Raw genomic sequence first — 19,899 nt, forward strand, 5'->3', positions numbered from 1 at the left:
GAGATTCCAATTGACGAATACCAAGACCTTGACCCTTGACCTACTAGGCCACTCCAAGACCAAGACATCAATCCTCTTCTTCGTTACTGCTAAGATCATCATCATTACTACTGCAATACTGAGGTCATCTCTGTTGCATCACTGATATCATTATGACTTCACCATTGCTACACCTTAACCGAGATTATCATTGTGTCTTTATTAAGGTCATCTTCTACTGCACCACTGAGATATTGATTGTTGTTACTTCTCCGTTGTAACACTACTACATGCTATGTCACAGGGTTCGGCGAACCTGAAGGTTCAGGTTCGAAATTCGCCGAACCTGAAAAAAAAATTTGAAATTCGTTCAGGTTCGCCGAACCTGATCGGCGAACCTGAACGAATTCGAACCTAATCGAACCTGATCGAACTTGAAAATCGAACCTGAAAAATCGAATTTGAAGATCGAACCTGAACGTACTTTAAGGCGAATTTCAGCGGTTTTTTTGAGGTTCGATGGTTTTCTTTTGGCAGTTTTGGGTCGCACATCGGTTTTCTTCATCGCTTCCCAGCCTGTTTCTCATTCCGTTTCCAATTATGTGTTAATAATTTCATTGCTGTGGCTGCCTAGCTGTTTAACTGTGCTGGTGTAACTATTTTGGATCCTATAATTAAGTTTTCGATGCACAACCAACTCGAACCTGAAGGGATTCCATGGGAGACGAAAGATTCAATAAACTATGTTCTGTGGGAAGCGAGCAATGGAATTACGTACGTCATGCTACTGTTTGTAATGGTGAAGCTATGACCCACTGAATCTACTATGCTGACTTTACTCTGGTTGAAGTTTTATAGTTTAATTAAGCGTGTTGTGTTTTAGAGCCTCGGTGATGTTAGAAAATAACGTTAATTATTATATAAAAAATAATTTATACATATATATCTTAAATTTTGATTTAAATTTTCAAATACAAAATATTGCTAATTTTATTATACGATGACGATGACAAGATGAAAGAATGGTTTACAGCTTTAGAGTTTAGTGTTGAAAAAATATTGTTATAAATATATATATATATATAGTGTTGAGAAAATATTGCCATAAAAATATAAGTAAATAATTATATATATATATATATATATATATATATATATAGATAATAATTATATATGAGATGATGTTTCATTCCGTCTTCTCTGGTTATATACCATTTAGTGCCGCTGTCTCTAATCTCTGCTACTCACTAGAGATATTTATTGGGAAGATAGATGGAAGGCATGAATAATATAAGATGGCGGTGGTGTACTTGGATGACCTTACTGCTGTTATTTAATGTAATTTCAATTTCAATTTCAATTTCAGTTTCACCTTCGGACCATAAGTTATGACCATAACTTATAAGTTATAACAACATCGTTGAAGTTCAGCTCCATTAAGTTATTGCAAACAGAATAGATTGTTGGCAGATACTCAAGAATAACTTCGTAAAATCCTGACAAATACTGTTTATGGATCGATTTTGAATTTTCTATTATTTTGTCATATATATATATATATATATATTGAAAAATATGTATAGTCGAACCTAATGCCGAACCTCATTCGAACCTGAATCGAACCTAATCATTGTCGAACTCGAATTCGAACTCGAACCGTGTGACATAGACTACATGTTCTTTAACAACGAGGTATGGATATACATATAGGAGTGTTGTACGAATATCATTATCAAGATTATGATCTTGAAGCAATGTCTTCATTGAGATCGTGGTCATCATTGTCTAGAATACATGCTGAGATAGAGTGTCATTATAGGATAACCAAGATCCTACTTGTGACAATGATGACCAAGATCCTTCTCCATCCTTTATCGAGACTATGATTGTTCACTCCTTGCACCAAGTTCGTTCTTGTCAATGTGCCAAGACTGTCATCACTGTGATGTTGCTTCGAGACTGTACCCAGAGACATTGATCATGATGACTACCCGAGAAACACATAACCATTGTACTTACCCAAGATCTAAAGGCACTGCATCATCTGAAATATTGTAGGTGTCCTTCTCCTGAACGACTGTGTCTCCATCCGCAATTTCTGTGTCTCATTACTTGTCCGAGATTACAGAAGGGAATGCGAAGATGTCACTGTGTTGATTACCGAAATTTCAGAGGTTTTGTCCACTTCCGCAATTACAGAGGCTTGTCCGAATTCCCTGTCTCTGTGGTGACCCTAACTGCAAATTTATAGGTGTTATGCTTCCATAATAAGCCGACATGGCAGTGAATCATTGTGACACTTTATTTGAGCCGACTTGACATTTCTTTTAATCCATTTGCAGGCCGACATGACTGTTCTCTTCATTGTTTTGCTAGCTGATGTCTTTAGGAGGATTGTGCTTGTCTTGGAGGACCTTTCAGACTAGAATACATTTACACATAGGCTCAAGAAGAGCTCCTTATAGATGACTTTGACCCTTTGACTTTCCTAGACCTATGAAATGAGCAAGAAACTCATTTTTATAATTTACAAAAATAATATTTCTTTTTCTTGACAAGTACAAAGATCAAAATTACATTTGTAAATATCGATCCTAGTTACTCTTTCTTCAACAGTGTCTAGGTCAAGGAGTCTTGGATCATCTCGTGAAACTAATAAAGGAAGAGTTGTTGACTGGGTTTTCCCCTAGATAGGGGATTTACCCTAGTTGTCCACCTACATCTAGTGTCCTTGATCTTCGTCTTATGGTTTTGGTAATTGCTTGATGAACTAAGTTAAAAGAAGAACATAAGAATATCACAAGTAATTATCAAAATAAAGAAAATCTTTCTGCCTTTCTGATTTTCCAACACGATAGGGTCTATTACATATGATAATGACTTCTTTGACTCCATGACTTTTTGACAATTCCTAGAAGCACACAATGGGTGCTTTGACCTAATAAAAAATGATCTTGAGCATGAAACCCATGCTATATAACAATAATAAATTTCTTTTTCTTTTTACATCAAATACATAAAATTAGGATTACATAAAATATCATGAAGACCAAACCTAGTTACACATTTCAACAGGCTTAACTACTATCATTATAACCATGCACTTACAAATTACATAATCTGATCCAATACATACCAGGGCTTAAAAACAGAGCATTACAATAATCTAATGGAATGTTGGTGTATCAAGAAACTCATATAGTAGGGTAAAGGTTTTGTCATGATCCCTAGACAGCAGTTACCCAAGATCTTTAACATACTTAGCTTTCATTTAAACAGTTCATGACTAGGGAAGTGACACATGACCATAAGACACGATAACAAAGTTTTATCTATTAAAGTTAAGGACACAGATAGTCAATGAAGAAATAGCTTTATCAACTACCAAGTTCTGATGACTTGGAGAGAATGAAGTCCTAATCAGTCATTTTGTAGGAACAACCAGAACCAGTGAGTAGCATATTAATGCATGAAGAATGTTTTGCAGACGAAATGAACTCAAACAATAGTCTATAAGTTATTACACTAGAGTCAAATTGCAGTGATAATGCCACAGTCGCAGAAATATCACAGCAAAAGAAGTCTCAAAAATTATAGTGAAATTCTCTTTCAGTTTTGTACTAGTTAGGATATTTATTTTCATTGATAATTCAATGACTTTATACTACATTTTCCAAATAGATTTTTCTGAAATAGTTGAACTCCATCTCCATCTAATGTTTACATATTTATCTATGCATAAGGGGCATCAATATGGTAATAATCAAGGTAGAAAATTAAGACACCATACAATAACTAGACAGCAGTGTTGCACTAATCGGGAAATTATCGCGATTATTTCAACTAAACGATAAAATCGCGTGTAGTAATCAGATAAAAAAAAAAAATTGCCCGATTTTTTTCGGGAAAAAATCGTGGGGAGAAACAAACAAAATATATATATATATATATATATATATATATATATATTTTGAGGAGGAGGAGGTGACCCAAGCTACCCCTATCACAAGTAGAGGACGTGGTCTACCTCTTGTAGATCCTAGTTCTTCAGCTTCTAGAGCACAACAGACTCCATAGTCTACTACGGCCTGCCAACTCCATCAACATCTACATCTAGAGGGGCAAAGAAAATCAGTAGTATTAAACTTTAGTTATTTGGTTCATTTCATTGTATATGACATTATGACTCATGATATGAGATACATTATTATATTTTTTGTTGATATTTTGAGGTTGAGTTGGGACTTAGGAGTCAAGACTTACTATTCAGGACATGATTCACTGTTATGTGTGATTTTAGCACTAGAAATTATATTAAACATCTTATATATTAGTTTTTTTATCATATTTATGTGTCAATGTATTTATTTTATGTTGTAGATGGTTTAGATATTAAAAAAAATTGAAAAAAAAATAATATTTTTGTACCAAACGATTTTTTCCTGATTATTACCGATTTTTTCCCGATTATTACGATTTTTTCCTCGTGCCAATATTATCCCGATAACGATTAGTGCAACATTGCTAGACAGAACCAGTAGTAAATGGCAAATGCCGCATGCGCATATTACAATAAACAAGCATACTCCTTTGGGAAGAATTATGTTCCAAGAAATAACACCATGCACCCCATCCATTATTTTCCAGCTTAATCATATTTATTTTCATTTTTCTTCAGGGACCATTTAAAGAAAATTACCAGTTCAAGAGGATGAACAACATGCCAGAAAGCATAACCAGTACTAGAACATGGAACACCATAGTCGAGCTACTAGAATATAAGGCAGCATACAGCATAATTGCAAGACATGAACCTAGGGCCAACATCACACATTTGAGAACCAGCCATGTTGGTCTCTGCAATGTCTTGCATAGGAACTGTATTAGTATATAATGCAGAAAATGAAGAGCGCTATAGATTAAATTATGTAATGTAAAACAATAATGACAAGTGAACGCACATTTACACCAGGAGCCAAAGCACCGAGTAGAACTGCTTCTGCAGCTGATGGTTTTTCAAATATGACACTATTCTCAGATTCTCCCATGGCCAAATCTGGAAAAGTAAGCATTGTATGCTATCATATGACCAGAGAGTTTTTTTCTTTAACCAATACTAATTATAGAAAAGAATGGACTAATGGGTACTTAAAGCCCATCAAATGTTAATTTGCATGAAATTTGGAAACAAACAAGGATATTAACAGGAAAAGTAAAATAGAAACTAAATAATAGAGGGGTAAATCCATCAAAATCTTATTTTATTTATCCTTTTATCTAAGACAACATATACAAAGGCAGCCTACCAGCTACTGAACTCAAACTAAAATGTTGAAAAAAAAATTAACGACAACTCGTTTAAACTGTCACAACTGAATATTGAAACACAATGCTTATCCAACATGGAACAGTAAACTAGAAAAGGCTGAAGATTTAAGTTAAACAGATTTGAGTATTTAGATGCTTTTAAAGCCAAATTAATAATAATAATAATGGAAAAAATAATATTTCTTATAAGTTATGACAAAGACAATTAAAAATCCTAAAATCCTAGAGAAAACGTTTCAGATAATTAGCCAAAAAAAAAAAAAAACAGGCTCTGAAGCTAACATTTTCAATGTATGCCTAAAGGCTGCTCATAATTGAAATGAGCCAGCAAAAAATGGTGCAGGAGTCAGGACAGACTGTGTTATAATTTCCCTATGCTACTTCTGGAATAACCTGACCAGAAATGGTGCAGAGGCTATTTTTGAAAGACATAAGCATTTATACAATGATTTCCACAAGCTCAATCCATGCTAGGTTTTCCTTGATTGTTTCATTAAACTTTGGCCAACAAAGGCTGTGTTAGTGACCTTTTATTGCACTTGGAAAGCTGAAACATTCCAAATCTTAGAAGGTGGAGTCGGACACAGGAACTTGTCAGGCAATGGGGAAAGGCCTCCACAACCCACAGACAAATTTTCCTCTGTACTTATTAATAACGCAATGAAACAATTGTTTTAAAACTTCTAATATAAACTAAACATGATCATATAAAACAGTTCCAATCTTACAGCATTGATGATTATTTTGAGGTGGTTTTAACTATGTTGCACTGCCTTTGGGGACAGGGAATAGGCAGGAGCGAGTTTCCGGTATAGCTAGAGCTCACCCCCAAATTTTCCAGGGGCTGGCAATATGTGTGTGTGTTATAAAATAATAAATTCCAGTCATATTCACCCCCATCTTCCAGCAATATAAATGATGCAGGTAATCGTGAGTAACAGATTCCAGCATCTCACTAACAGCATTTAATCCATCTAAAATCCATGCTGCTGGGAAAGACAAATATATTCACTAACAGTGTTTTCTCCACCCAAAATTCATGTTGTTGGTGAAGATGAAGATCTTCGCGTTCGTTTTCAGAGGCTATTTCCACCTCTGTCATGACAGTTGGCTTTGCTGTGATTTTGATAACAGAAGATGGCTCATATACTTCTGACAAGGTAACTGGAGTTCGTGGTGTTGAAAAATGTAACTAGTATCGGTCTTCATAATTGTATTTGAGTCATGATGTAATATATTTATCAAAAGAAAGAAAAGGAAAAATTATTTGTAAAAGAAAAATCATTTATAAGCATGGGTTTCATGTTTTATTTATTGTGTTTCTAGGTCAAAGCACCAATTGAGTGCTTCTTGGGTTTAAGTCACGAGTCTTGTTCATCGTCATTTTGATCTAGACCCTTCTTGGGCTTTGTATGTCAAGAAAGAAATTTATTTTTGAGTAAAAAGTGTCATTTATGCCTCCTCCACCAAGTCGGCCTCAAACAAGAGCTACAACCACTATAAATAAGCAGCTACTCGACCTCATTTGCTCATCCATCCATGCAAGTTCGATCTATAGTAGGAGGAGGAGTGCAAAGGCAAAAAAAGAGGTGTCAAAGGCTAAAAGAAAGACAAGAAACCCTAAGCGAAGGAGGAGGAACCCTAGCGAAGGAAAAAATAATCATTTTTCTCCCTCTTTCCCTCACACGTGCGAAGAAATTGAAGTTGCAGAAGGGACGAAGTTGCAGGTCTGCAGTAGGGCCAAAATCTGAGTTTGATGCAAAATTGAAGCAGTTTGACTTAAGTTGACTTTCGGTGTTTGGCTAATCATCTTGGGAGGCTGACTTGGTGGAGTAGAGTAGGTCTTTGTATTGGTCAAAAGGTCTTGGTTGTCTCATTTGAATTGGTTCTAAAGAAAGAAGAAGAGAAGTTTTGAATTTTCCCGAAAAAAGGGGTTTTAGCCCTGGATGAGAGCCTATATCCTGTGCCCTTGTTGTGCTGATCTTTATGTTTTGTTTTTGATAATTGCCTGATGACAAGAATTTAAAAGAAGACATAAAAGAAGCTAATAAAGATCACTAAGTAATCACAAGTAATTATCAAGTCAAAGGAAATATTTATGCCTTTCTGATTTTCTAACATGGTATCAGAGCTAAGGTGAAGAAAAAGGGAAAAGGCAGTTGGTAAATCAATAAGCTCTCATCATCTTAAAAAAGGATTCTAGAGAAGTTTTCAAGGAAGATTACAAGAAGAAGATTCAATAGAAGGAAGGAAGTCTTGAAAGGTATTTGAAAGCTACAAGTAAGTACATCTATGACCTCCTCAATGAAATTTGAGAACAAGCTTCAAGGAGCATCTAACTATGAGCACAGAAAACAAGGATGGACCTCATCCTTCAAAGAATAAAGTATTGGAATTTGTCCAAGGAAAAATCAAGGAAACTGCAAATGATGCTGGAAAGGAGAAGTACAAAGAAACTAATATTCTTGCCATGAACTTGATTGTGGATGGAGTCAAAGACAACTTGATTCCTTACATATCCACACTAAATTTTTCAATCAAAATGTATGATGCTCTCTCAAAATTGTTTACAATAAAAAATATTGGGCAAGTGGCAAGTCTAAAGAATGAACTTTGAATAGTTAAGATGACAAAGGATGATACAATGTCTTCCTACTTTGCAAGAATTGCATGTATAAGAGATGAACTACAAGCTATTGATGAAATAGTCTCTGAAAATGAACTTGTGATTATTGCCCTTCTAGGACTACCAAAGTCTTGGAATGCATTTGCAGTTGGAAGAATTCTCAATCCTTCGAAGAGATGTGGTCTGCTTGTATACAAGAAGAAGCTTGTCTATCCATGACAGAGGGTAAACAAGAAAATGAAGAAAATACCTCAAATGCCTATTCTGCTCATTTCAAGAAGAAAGGAGGAGGGTAAACAAGAAAATGAAGAAAATACCTCAAATGCCTATTCTGCTCATTTCAAGAAGAAAGGAGGATATAAGAAGTTTAAGGGGCCAAAGAAGAAGATTGATCTTTCCAAAATTGGATGCTATCATTGTCACAAGATGGGGCACTATAAGAATCAATGTCCCGATAATCCTAAGAACAAGAAGAAAGAAAGGGACCAAGCTAATATTGCTTTTGATGATAATCCTCGAAAGAAGTCTAAAAATGAGGGTCCCGAAGTCAAAGACTTATTCTATTAGGTCTCATATATCCTTCACTTATAGTTTAGGCTATTGTTTTTAGTTCTTGTAGAATTTCTCTTATCAATCTTTTGATTTCTAGGGTTTATACTATATAGATTTAATATGTCTTGCTCTTGAGTTGTTTTGATAAATTAAAGGAATCCCTCACAAGACTAGGTTGATGTAAAACCAAGAGAGAGCTTCCCCACTTTTTCATAAAAGATAAGTATCTTGTTCCTTGTTTCCTTTTCTTTGTTGACTTTCCTTTATTTGTCCAAGTTTCATTTGTGCTTGTTGATAATCCTCTCTTGTGTCTTCCTTAGAAGGAAAATTTGCAAGTATACTCTAAAAGGAATGCTTGCTAGATTTAGAAGGAAACATTTGAAGAAGAAAGAATATTTGCTACAGAGGGAGACCTTCAATAAGGAAACCCTTCAAGATTTGTAAAAGAAACAACTCAAGGTATGTATAAAGATTTGTAGCTAGTAAGAAGATACGAACATTTTGAAATTTGCCCTATATTACTAACTCTCTCATGTCTAGGGTTTTGAACATAAAGATTCTTATTTGTTAGGGAGATTAATCTCTAGATTAGATCAACACTTGTCATACTCTTTATCTTTTGGCCACTTTGGTAAAACCCTAACCTTTAGGGTTCACTATAAAACCCTTGCTTTTTTAGGGTTTTCTGATTTCACATATGATGAAACCCTAGATTTTTAGGGCTTGTTGAATTAGGAATTATGACAAAACCCTTGTATGTAAGATCTTAGGAATGAGACCCTAGGTATGATTATATACGAATGAAAACCTAGTTTGATCAAGATATTAAAGTTTTTTTGTATCTAGGAAACCCTAGTAAAGATTGATATAAGATTCTAGAAACCAAATGCTCTTGCTATGATTGAAATCATGACTTGACTTAGGTGTTGACATCTAAGGTTTAGTTTTGATGATGGTATCTAGGGTTTGTGACAAAAACCCTAGCAAGAATAGTCGTGAAAGTCTAGGGCATGAAAAATGGAACCTTTTGTTGATTGTAAACCTATCTAGGTTTAGGTTTTGATATCTGAAGATTGATCTCTTATTTAAAGTCTTGATAACCCTGGATGTTCTCTTTATAACAATATGCTAACCCTAGTTTGATAAAGTTAACATTATGCTCTTGTACATATATTTTTGTGTGTTTGGTTGTACTTGTTGTTGAAGGTTTCCAGGTACATAGTCTTCAAGATGTTGAAGATGCTTACCTACCTCATATTTGATGATAACTTAATGATGATATTGAGCATGATGGAAAGAGGGAACTATAAGAACTTCGATGACATTAAAGTCTACATTGCTCATTAATAGATGGCCTTGTTGCCATATGAAGGAATGATGTTCTGAAGGTTGAAGTTCTCCAATGATATGATGATGCGAAAGAAAGAGCTTGTGTGGTTGAATTATTGATAGATTTGTCCCCTAGCAAAGAAGAAGCTTGGATAAAGAAAGTATATCTCCCAATTAAGAGGGAGGGCATATTAGGATAGCTATAGTAAAGACCACGAAGAAAGAATGAAGATTCGAGAATGGCTAAAGCACTACAGTTGGTTGATCATGATTAATGAAATTGTGTTCGTCATTGATGAAGTTGTGTTCGTGATTGATGAATGTTTTGGACAGTGTTGAGGTTGAGTTTGGTGTTGTTGAAGAAGAAAGTTCCCATTGAGATGCATTTGAATATTGTAATGACCTGCGGCATCAGATGAGTTGAAGACCCCGAAGTTTTGTGCTAGCTTACAAGAATATATACATTGAAATTTTGATATAGGTTGGGGTCGTGAAGATACAGTACATACCAACAGATGAACAAGTAGTTGATGTATTGACAAATCTCTTCCCGACAAGAAGTTAGTTTATCTTAGGAGCGTGCTCTGATTGGTGTATATCTTCAATTTGGTTGAGAGGGAGAGATGAAGTACCATAAAGCTGCCTATATGATGGTACTTGGGAGGACATCGTGGCCTGGTTAGTATTGAGATCCCAGTTGATGTCTAAATCCCAGAGAGAGGGTATCGTGTAGAGCTCTGGTTTAGTGCTAATACCTAGATCACTATAAGGGTTGGTGTCAGGGCATGGAGGCCTAGATGGTATCTATATCCTGTTTGATGGATACTAGGGTCATAGCCTGATGGTACCTACAATGGAAAATGCTTAGATGACACCTTAGTCCCTGTTGGGAGGATACCTTGGCAGTAAGAGTATCCCAAGTATTGTGTATGTTGTTGTACTCTTCTTAAGAACATTTCAAATTGAGGTCAACGTTGTACCGGTTAAACAAGTATGAATACCTCCCTAGTTAAGAGGGAGTGTTGAAAAATGTAACTAGTATCGGTCTTCATAATTGCATTTGCATCATGATATAATATATTTGTCAAAAGAAAGAAAAAGAAAAATCATTTATAAGCATGGGTTTCATGCTTTATTTATTTTGTTCCAAGGTCAAAGCACCCATTGAGTATTTCTAGGGTTTATGTCATGAGCCTTAGTCCTTGTCATTTTGACCTAGACCCTTCTTGGGCTTTGTATGTCAAGAAAGAAATTTATTTTTGAGTAAAAAGTGTCATTTATGGCTCCTCCATCAAGTCGATCTCCAACAGGAACTACAACCACTATAAATAAGCAGCTACTCAACCTCATTTGCTCATCTATCCAAGCAAGTTCGATCTGTAGTAGGAGAAGGAGTGCAAAGGCAAGAAAAGAGATGTCAATGGCTAAAAGAAAGACAAGAAACCCTAAGCGAAGAAGGAGGAACCCTAGCAAAGGAAGAAATCATCATTTTTCTCTCTCTTTCCCTCACACGTGCGAAGAAATTGAAGCTGCAGGAGGGCCGAAGTTGCAGGTCTGCAGTAAGGCCAAAATGCTGAAGCTGGAGGGCTGAAATCTGAGCTTGATGCAGGATTGAAGCAGTTTGACTTAAGTGGACTTTTGGTGTTTGGCTAATCATCTTGGGAGGCTGACTTGGTGGAGTAGAGGAGGTCTTTGTCTTGGTCAAAAGGTCTCGGTTGTCTCATTTGAATTGGTTCTAAAGAAAGAAGAGAAGTTTTGGGTTTTCCCCTAAAAGAGGGGTTTTAACCCTGGCTGAGAGCCTATATCCTATGTCCTTGTGTTGATTTTCATGTTTTGATTTTGATAGTTGTTTGATGACAAGAAGATAAAAGAAGCTAATAAATATCACTAAGTAATCACAAATACTTATCAAGTCAAAGGAAATCTTTCTGCCTTCGGATTTTCTAGCACGTGGTGGAGGTGAAGATGGCTGTGAAAAAAAATCCCTATTCATATCTGTATTTTATTTTTGTTGCAGCATCATTTATTTGTGGAAGTGGCATTGAAATGTCAAGGTCCAAATACCACTCCTTTAAGAAGTGTATCATTTCCTCCAATCTTAACAGTAATGAGATATCGTGCAGGAAATGAACCATCAAGTATTCCATGGACAGTTTGTACAATCAGCGAATAGATACCCAGGTCAGCCAATGAATTGTCCCCATTTTCATTACTTGAATTTTGTGATTTATTATCAGAGGAGGGCGGAACATACCATTTTTTCCTTGGAGACGGTGGAACGGTACCCAAAAAATCCCAAAATCTGCCAGCACAGATTAGGAACGGCTTGGAAGTCCGCAAATCCCCAATAACATCCCCGAAAAATTGTGGATGTTCCCAACCTTCCCAACCCCTGTAAAAGTCCCTGGAATGCTAGAACATCGAGTATGAGAGATTTTTTGGCGTGGATGGGTCCCCTGCAACATAGATTTTAATTTTTAAGTATGCCAAGCTGTGGTCTAGTGGCAAGATGGAGATGGCTTTTAAGTCTGTCAGGCTGTGGCCTAGTGGCAAGTTGGAGCACTTGTAGCAATAATGCCCCAGGTTAAAAACCTGACAGGTTCACTCCCCATGTTAACATAATCTTCTATGCAGATGATGCCAGGTGCAAGTCCTGGGTGAGTTTGACAGAACAAATATCCTCAGTTGCTACTCTTAGCTAAAGGTAGCCTGATTGTAAAGAAGGTAAAATATGTAAAGAGGGTAAATATGCTGCTGGGAATATGTTTTGTAAAAATAGACTAAAAGGAAATTGCAAGTTCCAAAGCGTAAACGAGAGAGGTATTGAGTGGAATATAAAACAACCTTGCCACGCACTTCATGGACAATAGTCGCTGGGTCAATGAATCATACACTAAACAGGTATCTTCACAAGGTCCTATGACTACAAGTAAGGCCCATCTATATCAAATCTCGAACAAAAATCAAGAAGATTGTGAGCATTCATTGGCCTGAATTACAAAATGCTCTTTTTGCCATAATACCAGGTAATTTTCTAATGGTTACCTTTATATTCCCAAAACTAACAGACAAGTTTTTTGTACACATTTTCCACTGTTAGTTGATCATTTTTTCTGGCATAACCAAAACTTATGTCCGAATTTAACCTAGACCAAAATCCAACTTCGGTCAATGATAACTTTTCCAACCAATACAATAGAAAATAAAAGAAAATACAATGTATACACAATGTCAGACAAACCGTCATTGCTGGTCTGTCAACTATTTTCAGAACCTGACCTCCACACCAAAAGGTAATTTATTTCACATGTATTAAAAATCCTGTCAAATTTTCCTTTGGCAAGCCTCAGATCCTTGCATCAATCTTACTGCCGGAAATGAGGGGTCTGCGCTAAAATAGAGCCTGGTGAAGGGTATAGCAAATCCTCTACTCATGATTGAACCAACACCCATTGCTAGGAACATGTAATTTTCAGTAACGTCCCACCCATTGGCAGGTACAGGTAATTTTCAGTAACTGTACCAATAATTCACAGTGCAGATGGACATGTTCGTTAAGGGATTGTATTATTGTGTTAAGGTCAATCCCAATTGCTGCCAAGACAAATTTCTAATATAATCTGTCACGGTAATAATCTTTGCTAATAAAAGAGCCAAATAACTAAAGAGCGGAAACCCAAAATTATGAACAGAGCATAATTATTTTTTAGGCAATACACATGGAAGCCTAACTGAAAAATTTATAAGTAATTATTGAGAGACAAGCATTAACCCAAATATGCCAGAGACAGTATGAATGGGAAACAGTTTTTACTCTCTATTTATTTTCGCGAGGGCTCACTTGGAAGAAGCTGAAAGCAGAATTCTGTTTTTGTTGCGCTGCCCACCGATAAATAGATAGCAGTTCACAATCGAAAGAATGAGAGGAACGGGACAGGTATTCTGCGCAATGCTTTAGAGAGTCTACTCGTAATTACAAGCAACAGACACATATGAATCTCATTTGAATTGTTATTTTGAAGTTGTTTTGACCGCATCGGTCCATGATCCGGTCACATCTAGGATCCAACCGCTCATAGGCACGGGCGGCACCACCACTGATCTTTTTTCAACAAATACTTTCAAGTGTGCACTACACCTAACATTCCATACTTAATTTATTTTTTTCTTTCTAAGTATTAATATTCAAAACACAGCGGAAACATTCAATTTAAATTTCTTTCATCATCATTATCATTTACACATATGCACAACGGATAATATTTAACAGGAGGGGAAACTCCCTGAATATGAGTCTACCCACAATGATAATAACAATTTTTCATAAAATATACACTAACAGTCTTAGGAGGGGAACTCCAATTTCCCTCTCACAATATCTGACATAATATACAACTCAGCCTACACAGTGCAGCGCTACCCGAACAGTGATTCGGGAGCGCCCACCCTTGCCGGGCTAGGTCGCCCAACTCGCTTGGCAGAGGCGCCCACCCTCGGATCGCCCTCCGCCCCCGCTCGTCGCCTGCCGGTTCTACCGCCTATCGTCATTAAGCAAAATTCGTGCTCGTTTTGCGTGTCTTACCCCCGGCGCTCACCCGCAACTCTATTCACTGTTCTAGCGCTCACCCACACCTTCGTGTGCCTCCTCGGCTACAGCGCATCCTAGCGCAGCTCTAACCACAGACCTGTCACAACCACACCGCAAACCTGCCTTTGTTCAGCGCAGCTCATTGGCGTGCAGCGTGCCCTCCGCGGGTCACCCGCCCCATCCAGTTCACCTGTCGGGCAGTGCCCAACCTGCAGCTCGCCATCCGAACTTCTACGCCCTCTGCTCCTCGACTTGGTGCTACAGTCAGATTGCTGCCTGCACCTTGCCTTTCATTTTATCCGTCCACCCTTGTTCGCCATTCGCCTCTTGAGCTCACCCTTATGTGTGAACTTCAAACTTGATTGCTTGATGTCTTCTCCCTCCATGGTGTTTGCCTATTCATATGCTTCCCCACAGATTGTTCATGGGTTGGCTTGCCTAGGCCGACCTACCAATTTGGCTAACTCGCGCACACTTCATGTCGGCTCCCCTACACCGTCGGGTCCACATGCCTAACTTCGCACGATATAAGTTCACCTTCACAAAGTCGAATACTTAACCAAATTTCTATGCTTTCAGTTTTTCGACTCCCCCATTGGCTCGTCGTACTCGTGCCTTGGGCACCTTTAACCGACAGCCCGAGCTCGTCGCTCCTCCAACTCGTCCCATTGTTGCAACAAAACGTCGCAACCAACGCGCCCGCTCGCCAACTCATCGCTCACCCGACTTGTTGCATTCAACCAGGAGCGCACCCACCCATCTCGTCATATGCCAACTGCCAACTCGTGGGCTTGACATACTCCCCCACTCTAAATGGTTGTCGTCCTCGACAACTCTCTCCACATCCTAGTAATCACCATCACGAAGATTGTTCAATCGTCCGTCGCAAAGTGCTACTAGCTCCAACACCCAAAGATGCTCATGCTACCTACCTCCGCTCCAATGTCACATAAACCATCAGTCTATGCCCTCATAAACAGGAAGTCTCCTCAATCCATGACTTCGATCAGTCCATATATTGCAAACATCCCTGCAACATATATATCACAACTGTCTCCATCATGTATCGTTAATCATGTGAATCTCTGCATAATACTCCATCCAACACAACATCTTAGTTGAAACCAAGACATCTATCTGACACAAACTCGGTGCACTGCATGCCCCCATGTCATCGAACTAGTTGGGTAGCTAATCCAACCATAATGCTCAACCCATGAGAATGTACCTCCCCCATGCCACCGTTGGTTGTTTCTCAGCATCCTGTCACAATCTCAACTCGATCAAGAATCCATCCAAGTGTAAAATAAGCCATGCTCAGGTCCATGGTATGCCCATCTCATCTGCAACATGTTGCCCATGATGTTAATGCCAATGTGTTGCTATGTAGTCACATACATCCAAGCATCATCAACCTGTCAAATAAAGAAGCCTCATCTCCAAGGCCCCTTGAAAAGGTGGTGCAGCCTTCCTAAATGTCAAGGCCATTGCACCAACCCATCTCCAAGGTTGTCTATCAAGAAAGGAGGGCTAGGAAGTTCCCTCCCTAACTCTCATCCACCCATGTATCTGATTGATGTTGCGTCCTCAAGTACTTGTGCACAGCCTCAACCTCCTCATGTGTACAACCAAGCTTATCAAGCTTGTCTTTCGTCAACTGAAAGTCATATATGCCCATGGCATACCTGCAAAAATCCACTATGCCAGTCAGATCTCTACCTGTGTAATCTTCCCCAACCACTGCCATCGAAGAAGTATTCGAACTTCCTTCATCTGCAACTCCATGGTGAAGATCCTCTATAGAAGATGCTCCTGTCAAGTGCCTCAAGATGTGTGAAATTGATTTTCCACTTCCATCTTTCCTTCTAGCTCTTGCAACGAAGTCTACTAACTTCCCTTCCTTCATTGTTTGAGTCATACATCCAAGTCCTCTTTTCTCCACATGTTCATGCTTCACATTCGGATATTTTGGATACAAAGTCATAGAAGCCATTTTTGGTCTATATCCCAAGCAAGTCCTCCTATTCATCAGAACCGGCGTGGTTCTTCCTCTAGCTGTAATCAAGAGAATGTCTCAGTCCACCTTTGGTATGGCTTGTGCATCCTTCAAAAACTCTTGCCCTAGCACCATAAAATGATCATCCAAGTCAACAATCCTCAAGTCCAACTTTCCAAACCAAGAGCCCACTCTCACCTGAGTGTTCTCCAATACACCGGTCACAACTTTCATGGTAGAGTTCACTGCTTTGAAAGCACTCCACTCTCTTCCCATTTCAGCTTTCTTCCCAAAAGACTTTGCTGCTTTCCTACTAAGGAAACTATGAGTAGCTCCCGTGTCCACCAAAGCTGCAAACCTTTTTCCATGTATGGTCACTTGCACAAAAATCAGCTTCAAGGCATCTCCATTCTCCTTCTGCTTGATCTTGCGTCTTACTTTAGCAACCTTCTTCAACAATTCGGCCTCTGAAGAGTTTATCGACATATGCTTCGACTTTAATTCCTTCTTAAGGTACTACAACTCTTTGCTTGGCTCATCTAAGCAATTCGATCCTAGTTCTACTTGAGTTCCTTCAAGTTTGTCCTCCATCGCATCCTGCTTAAATGTACCAATCAAGCGCACATTGACTCCTTCCATTTGTAGTGAACTAATCTTTCGAACATCTGGCTACATGTTCTGGTGATAGTCCCTAAGTCTATCAATGTAATCAAGCTCTTCTTGCTCTATCATGACGGTCTTTCTACCAAGAAAGTCCTTCTTAATATCATCCTCAATTTCCTTGACTTTAGTCTATGCCATGGTGCTCTTCTCCCTTAGTCGAACTCGTTCATCCATGAGTTCTTGGAGTCTAAGATCACCCTGACGAATCTCCTCATCAAGCTCCTTGAGTTCATCAGTGTTCCCATGCATATTATTCAAGTCCTCTTGTAAGTCTATTATCCTACTTCTCGTATGTAGCAAGAGTTCCCACTCTTGTACAAGAGCTTTATAACATTTCTGCGTTTCACCTTTCCAATAACCAGTCATGTCTTCAAGTTTTTCAAGTACCCTGATCAGGGGCTCAGGACCAAGTGTCGTAAAATGGTCAAAAATAAAAGTGCTCAGAACTGATTGGAACCTGAACGACCGGAAAGTGCTCGTCCTCCCGATTTCGGCGCCGCAAACGGTTCGAAAAACGGTCGCCGTATGAGGAAGATATGGCAAAAAGAATAATTGGCTCAATAACATTAGAAATTTAATTTTTTTTAAAAAAATTTAAAAAGGAATATTCCAGAGAATATTCCCCTTTCAGCAGCCAATCAGAGGGCACCACATGGCAGGCCCGGAGGGCGCCACGTGGCCCCAGATGACGTCAGCAAACGTTTGTTGGGGGCAATGCAAAAAGGTTGGCATTGGCAAGATTTGAACGTGCAACCTCCTATGCACTAGCCCAACGCCTTAACCGTTACACCATGGGAGCCCAACTTGAAATGTGTGGCAGCGAAATTGTATTTGAATTCAAAAAAATGTTGAGCGGGAAAACGAAGGGGGCCAGCCCCGCCCTCCATGTGACCTCGGCCCGGGAACCAGGAGCCAGCACACTAACCGCCGGGCACGGAATCCGAAGCAAATCCGCCAGCTGGTCACATGCAACATTAATTGTAACAGCAGTTTAGTTAGCGGCGGAATTGGCGGAGCGCCAAATTTGGCGGTCCCGCCATATCTGGCGGGCTTAACTGGCCGTCACTAAATGTAACTGGGGTTTTGTTAGGCCAAACTGGTAGTCAGGAGTAAATGGCCATAACTTTGGCTAGGAAAGTCCGTTTTGGACAAAAAAAAAATGATTTTGGGTCTCTTCGACCTTCTTAAGCCATTGGCACAGGTTTCACAGCCATCTGAGGTCATTTGCAGGTGTTTTTGCTTCGTGGAAGTTCCAGGAGCCACTAGGGCCAAATCAGTTTGGGAGCTGCATTGGGAATTGTGCAGCCAGTGAATGTGGAACGAAGGTCATTCCTGAAGTTTTCCAACCTTCTGAATCCATTTCTACAGCTCGTTTTTCCTTCTGAGGCATTCTTCTCACTGTTTAGCTTCATGGAAGCTTTCAGGGCCACCAGGGCCATTTCAGTGTTGGAGCTGTTTGGGGGCTATGTTCATCCGTTTTTGGTGATTCAAAAGCCTATGTCTGCTATTTTCGACCTTCTGAGTCTAATGGCAAAAGTTTCAGAACCAATTGAGGTCATATTCACCTCGAAATTCTCCATGCAAGTGTAAAGTGCCACCAGGGCCAATTGGGGAAAGTACTGTATAAGGTACAAAATTCACTGTTTAGTGTTTGGGAAAGAGCATGTTTGGCTAATTCCTATCTTCTGATTCTGTATTTACAGTCAGATCTGTCCTTTGAGACACCCATATTCTTGTATTAGCCTTTGTAGCAATTTTAATACAAGAGGACAAGCCTAGTTGGAGAGGTTTGGTCCAGCAGATGTAGCCCAGGAGGGGGTGAACTGCTTTATCATTTTGATGTCTTTATTTGCTGAAGATGATATGCTAAACAAAACTGATATAAATTATTAAACAACAAATAAATATAACTTTCATACACACATAATCACTTATTCAGCTACAGAAAGTTACTTGTCTTATTCCGCAAGACCTTAACCTTCAAGTATGTGTATGTCAGAGACTTCTAAGTGTTTACTTTGTTATTTCTTTAGGCAGAGCCTGTAGAGGGCCAGGTAGCCTCTGGAACTCATCCTCTTTTTAGAGGTGACATGTCCAGTGAATGCCCCTACAGTCTATCTCTGTATAAGAAATAAGAAGTTTATACATTTTTAAAGGTCATTTGGAGTGTCTAGCTCACAGTTGAAATTATTGAGAATGGATACCTTGCACCCTTAAACAAGTACATTCCATTTTCAGATCATACCCTTTCGACCATCTTCATCCTTTCGACAAGTCTTCGCTACCTGCTGCACTTTCAACAATCATCAACATTCAAAACCCAAAACTTCAACTGAATTGACTTTGATACCAACTAATACGAAGTCCACTTGTAAATTTGAATCACCAAAGCCCGCAGAATATGGACCTTTGATACCACCTGTCACAAAGTGCAGGTGTATCACTTCTCGTCAAGTATTCAATAGTTCTAATCCCACACGTCATGCCCCTATATTGGTGGTAGTCTTTCAACTTCTCATAGGCACGTGCGGCACCACCACTAAATTTCTTTTAAACAATACTTTGAAGTGTGGACTACGCCTAACATTCCATACTCAGTTTATTTTTCTCTTTCTAAATATTAACATTCATAACACAACGGAAAAATTCAATTTAAACTTCTTTCATCATCATTATCATTTACACATATGCACAACGGATACAATATTTAACGGGAGGGGAAACTCCCTGAATATGAGTTTGCCCACAATGATAATAACAATCTTTCATAAAATATACAATAACAGTCTTCGGAAGGGAACCCCAACTTCCCTCTCACAATATCAGACAAAATATACA

The 19,899-nt window shown here is 38.6% G+C and overlaps 1 protein-coding gene across 4 annotated transcripts in view; it reads right to left on the minus strand.

Moving 5' to 3' along the window:
• LOC149172299 (uncharacterized) overlaps positions 1–13,906 on the minus strand; it is a 97,810-nt gene extending 83,904 nt beyond the window's left edge. Inside the window, exons 1-3 of one of the 4 annotated variants that reach the window (XM_089427684.1) lie at positions 13,656–13,885; positions 4,941–5,035; positions 4,679–4,836 (exon numbers count right to left, since the gene is read on the minus strand). In XM_089427684.1, the coding sequence (XP_089283810.1) occupies positions 4,679–4,836; positions 4,941–5,027 (245 nt within the window). In that variant the 5' untranslated portion in view covers positions 5,028–5,035; positions 13,656–13,885. Of the gene's footprint in view, positions 1–4,678; positions 4,837–4,940; positions 5,036–13,628 lie in introns of all 4 variants that reach the window. The other 3 variants (XM_089427682.1, XM_089427686.1, XM_089427685.1) reach the window with 3 other exon arrangements.
• Between the last annotated feature and the right edge of the window lie 5,993 nt (positions 13,907–19,899).

Source organism: Pinus tabuliformis, chromosome 4_2, assembly GCF_031772625.1.
Source record: "Pinus tabuliformis cultivar Carrire ecotype Pingquan chromosome 4_2, CPIR1, whole genome shotgun sequence".
In the NCBI taxonomy this organism is placed as follows: Eukaryota; Viridiplantae; Streptophyta; class Pinopsida; order Pinales; family Pinaceae; genus Pinus; species Pinus tabuliformis.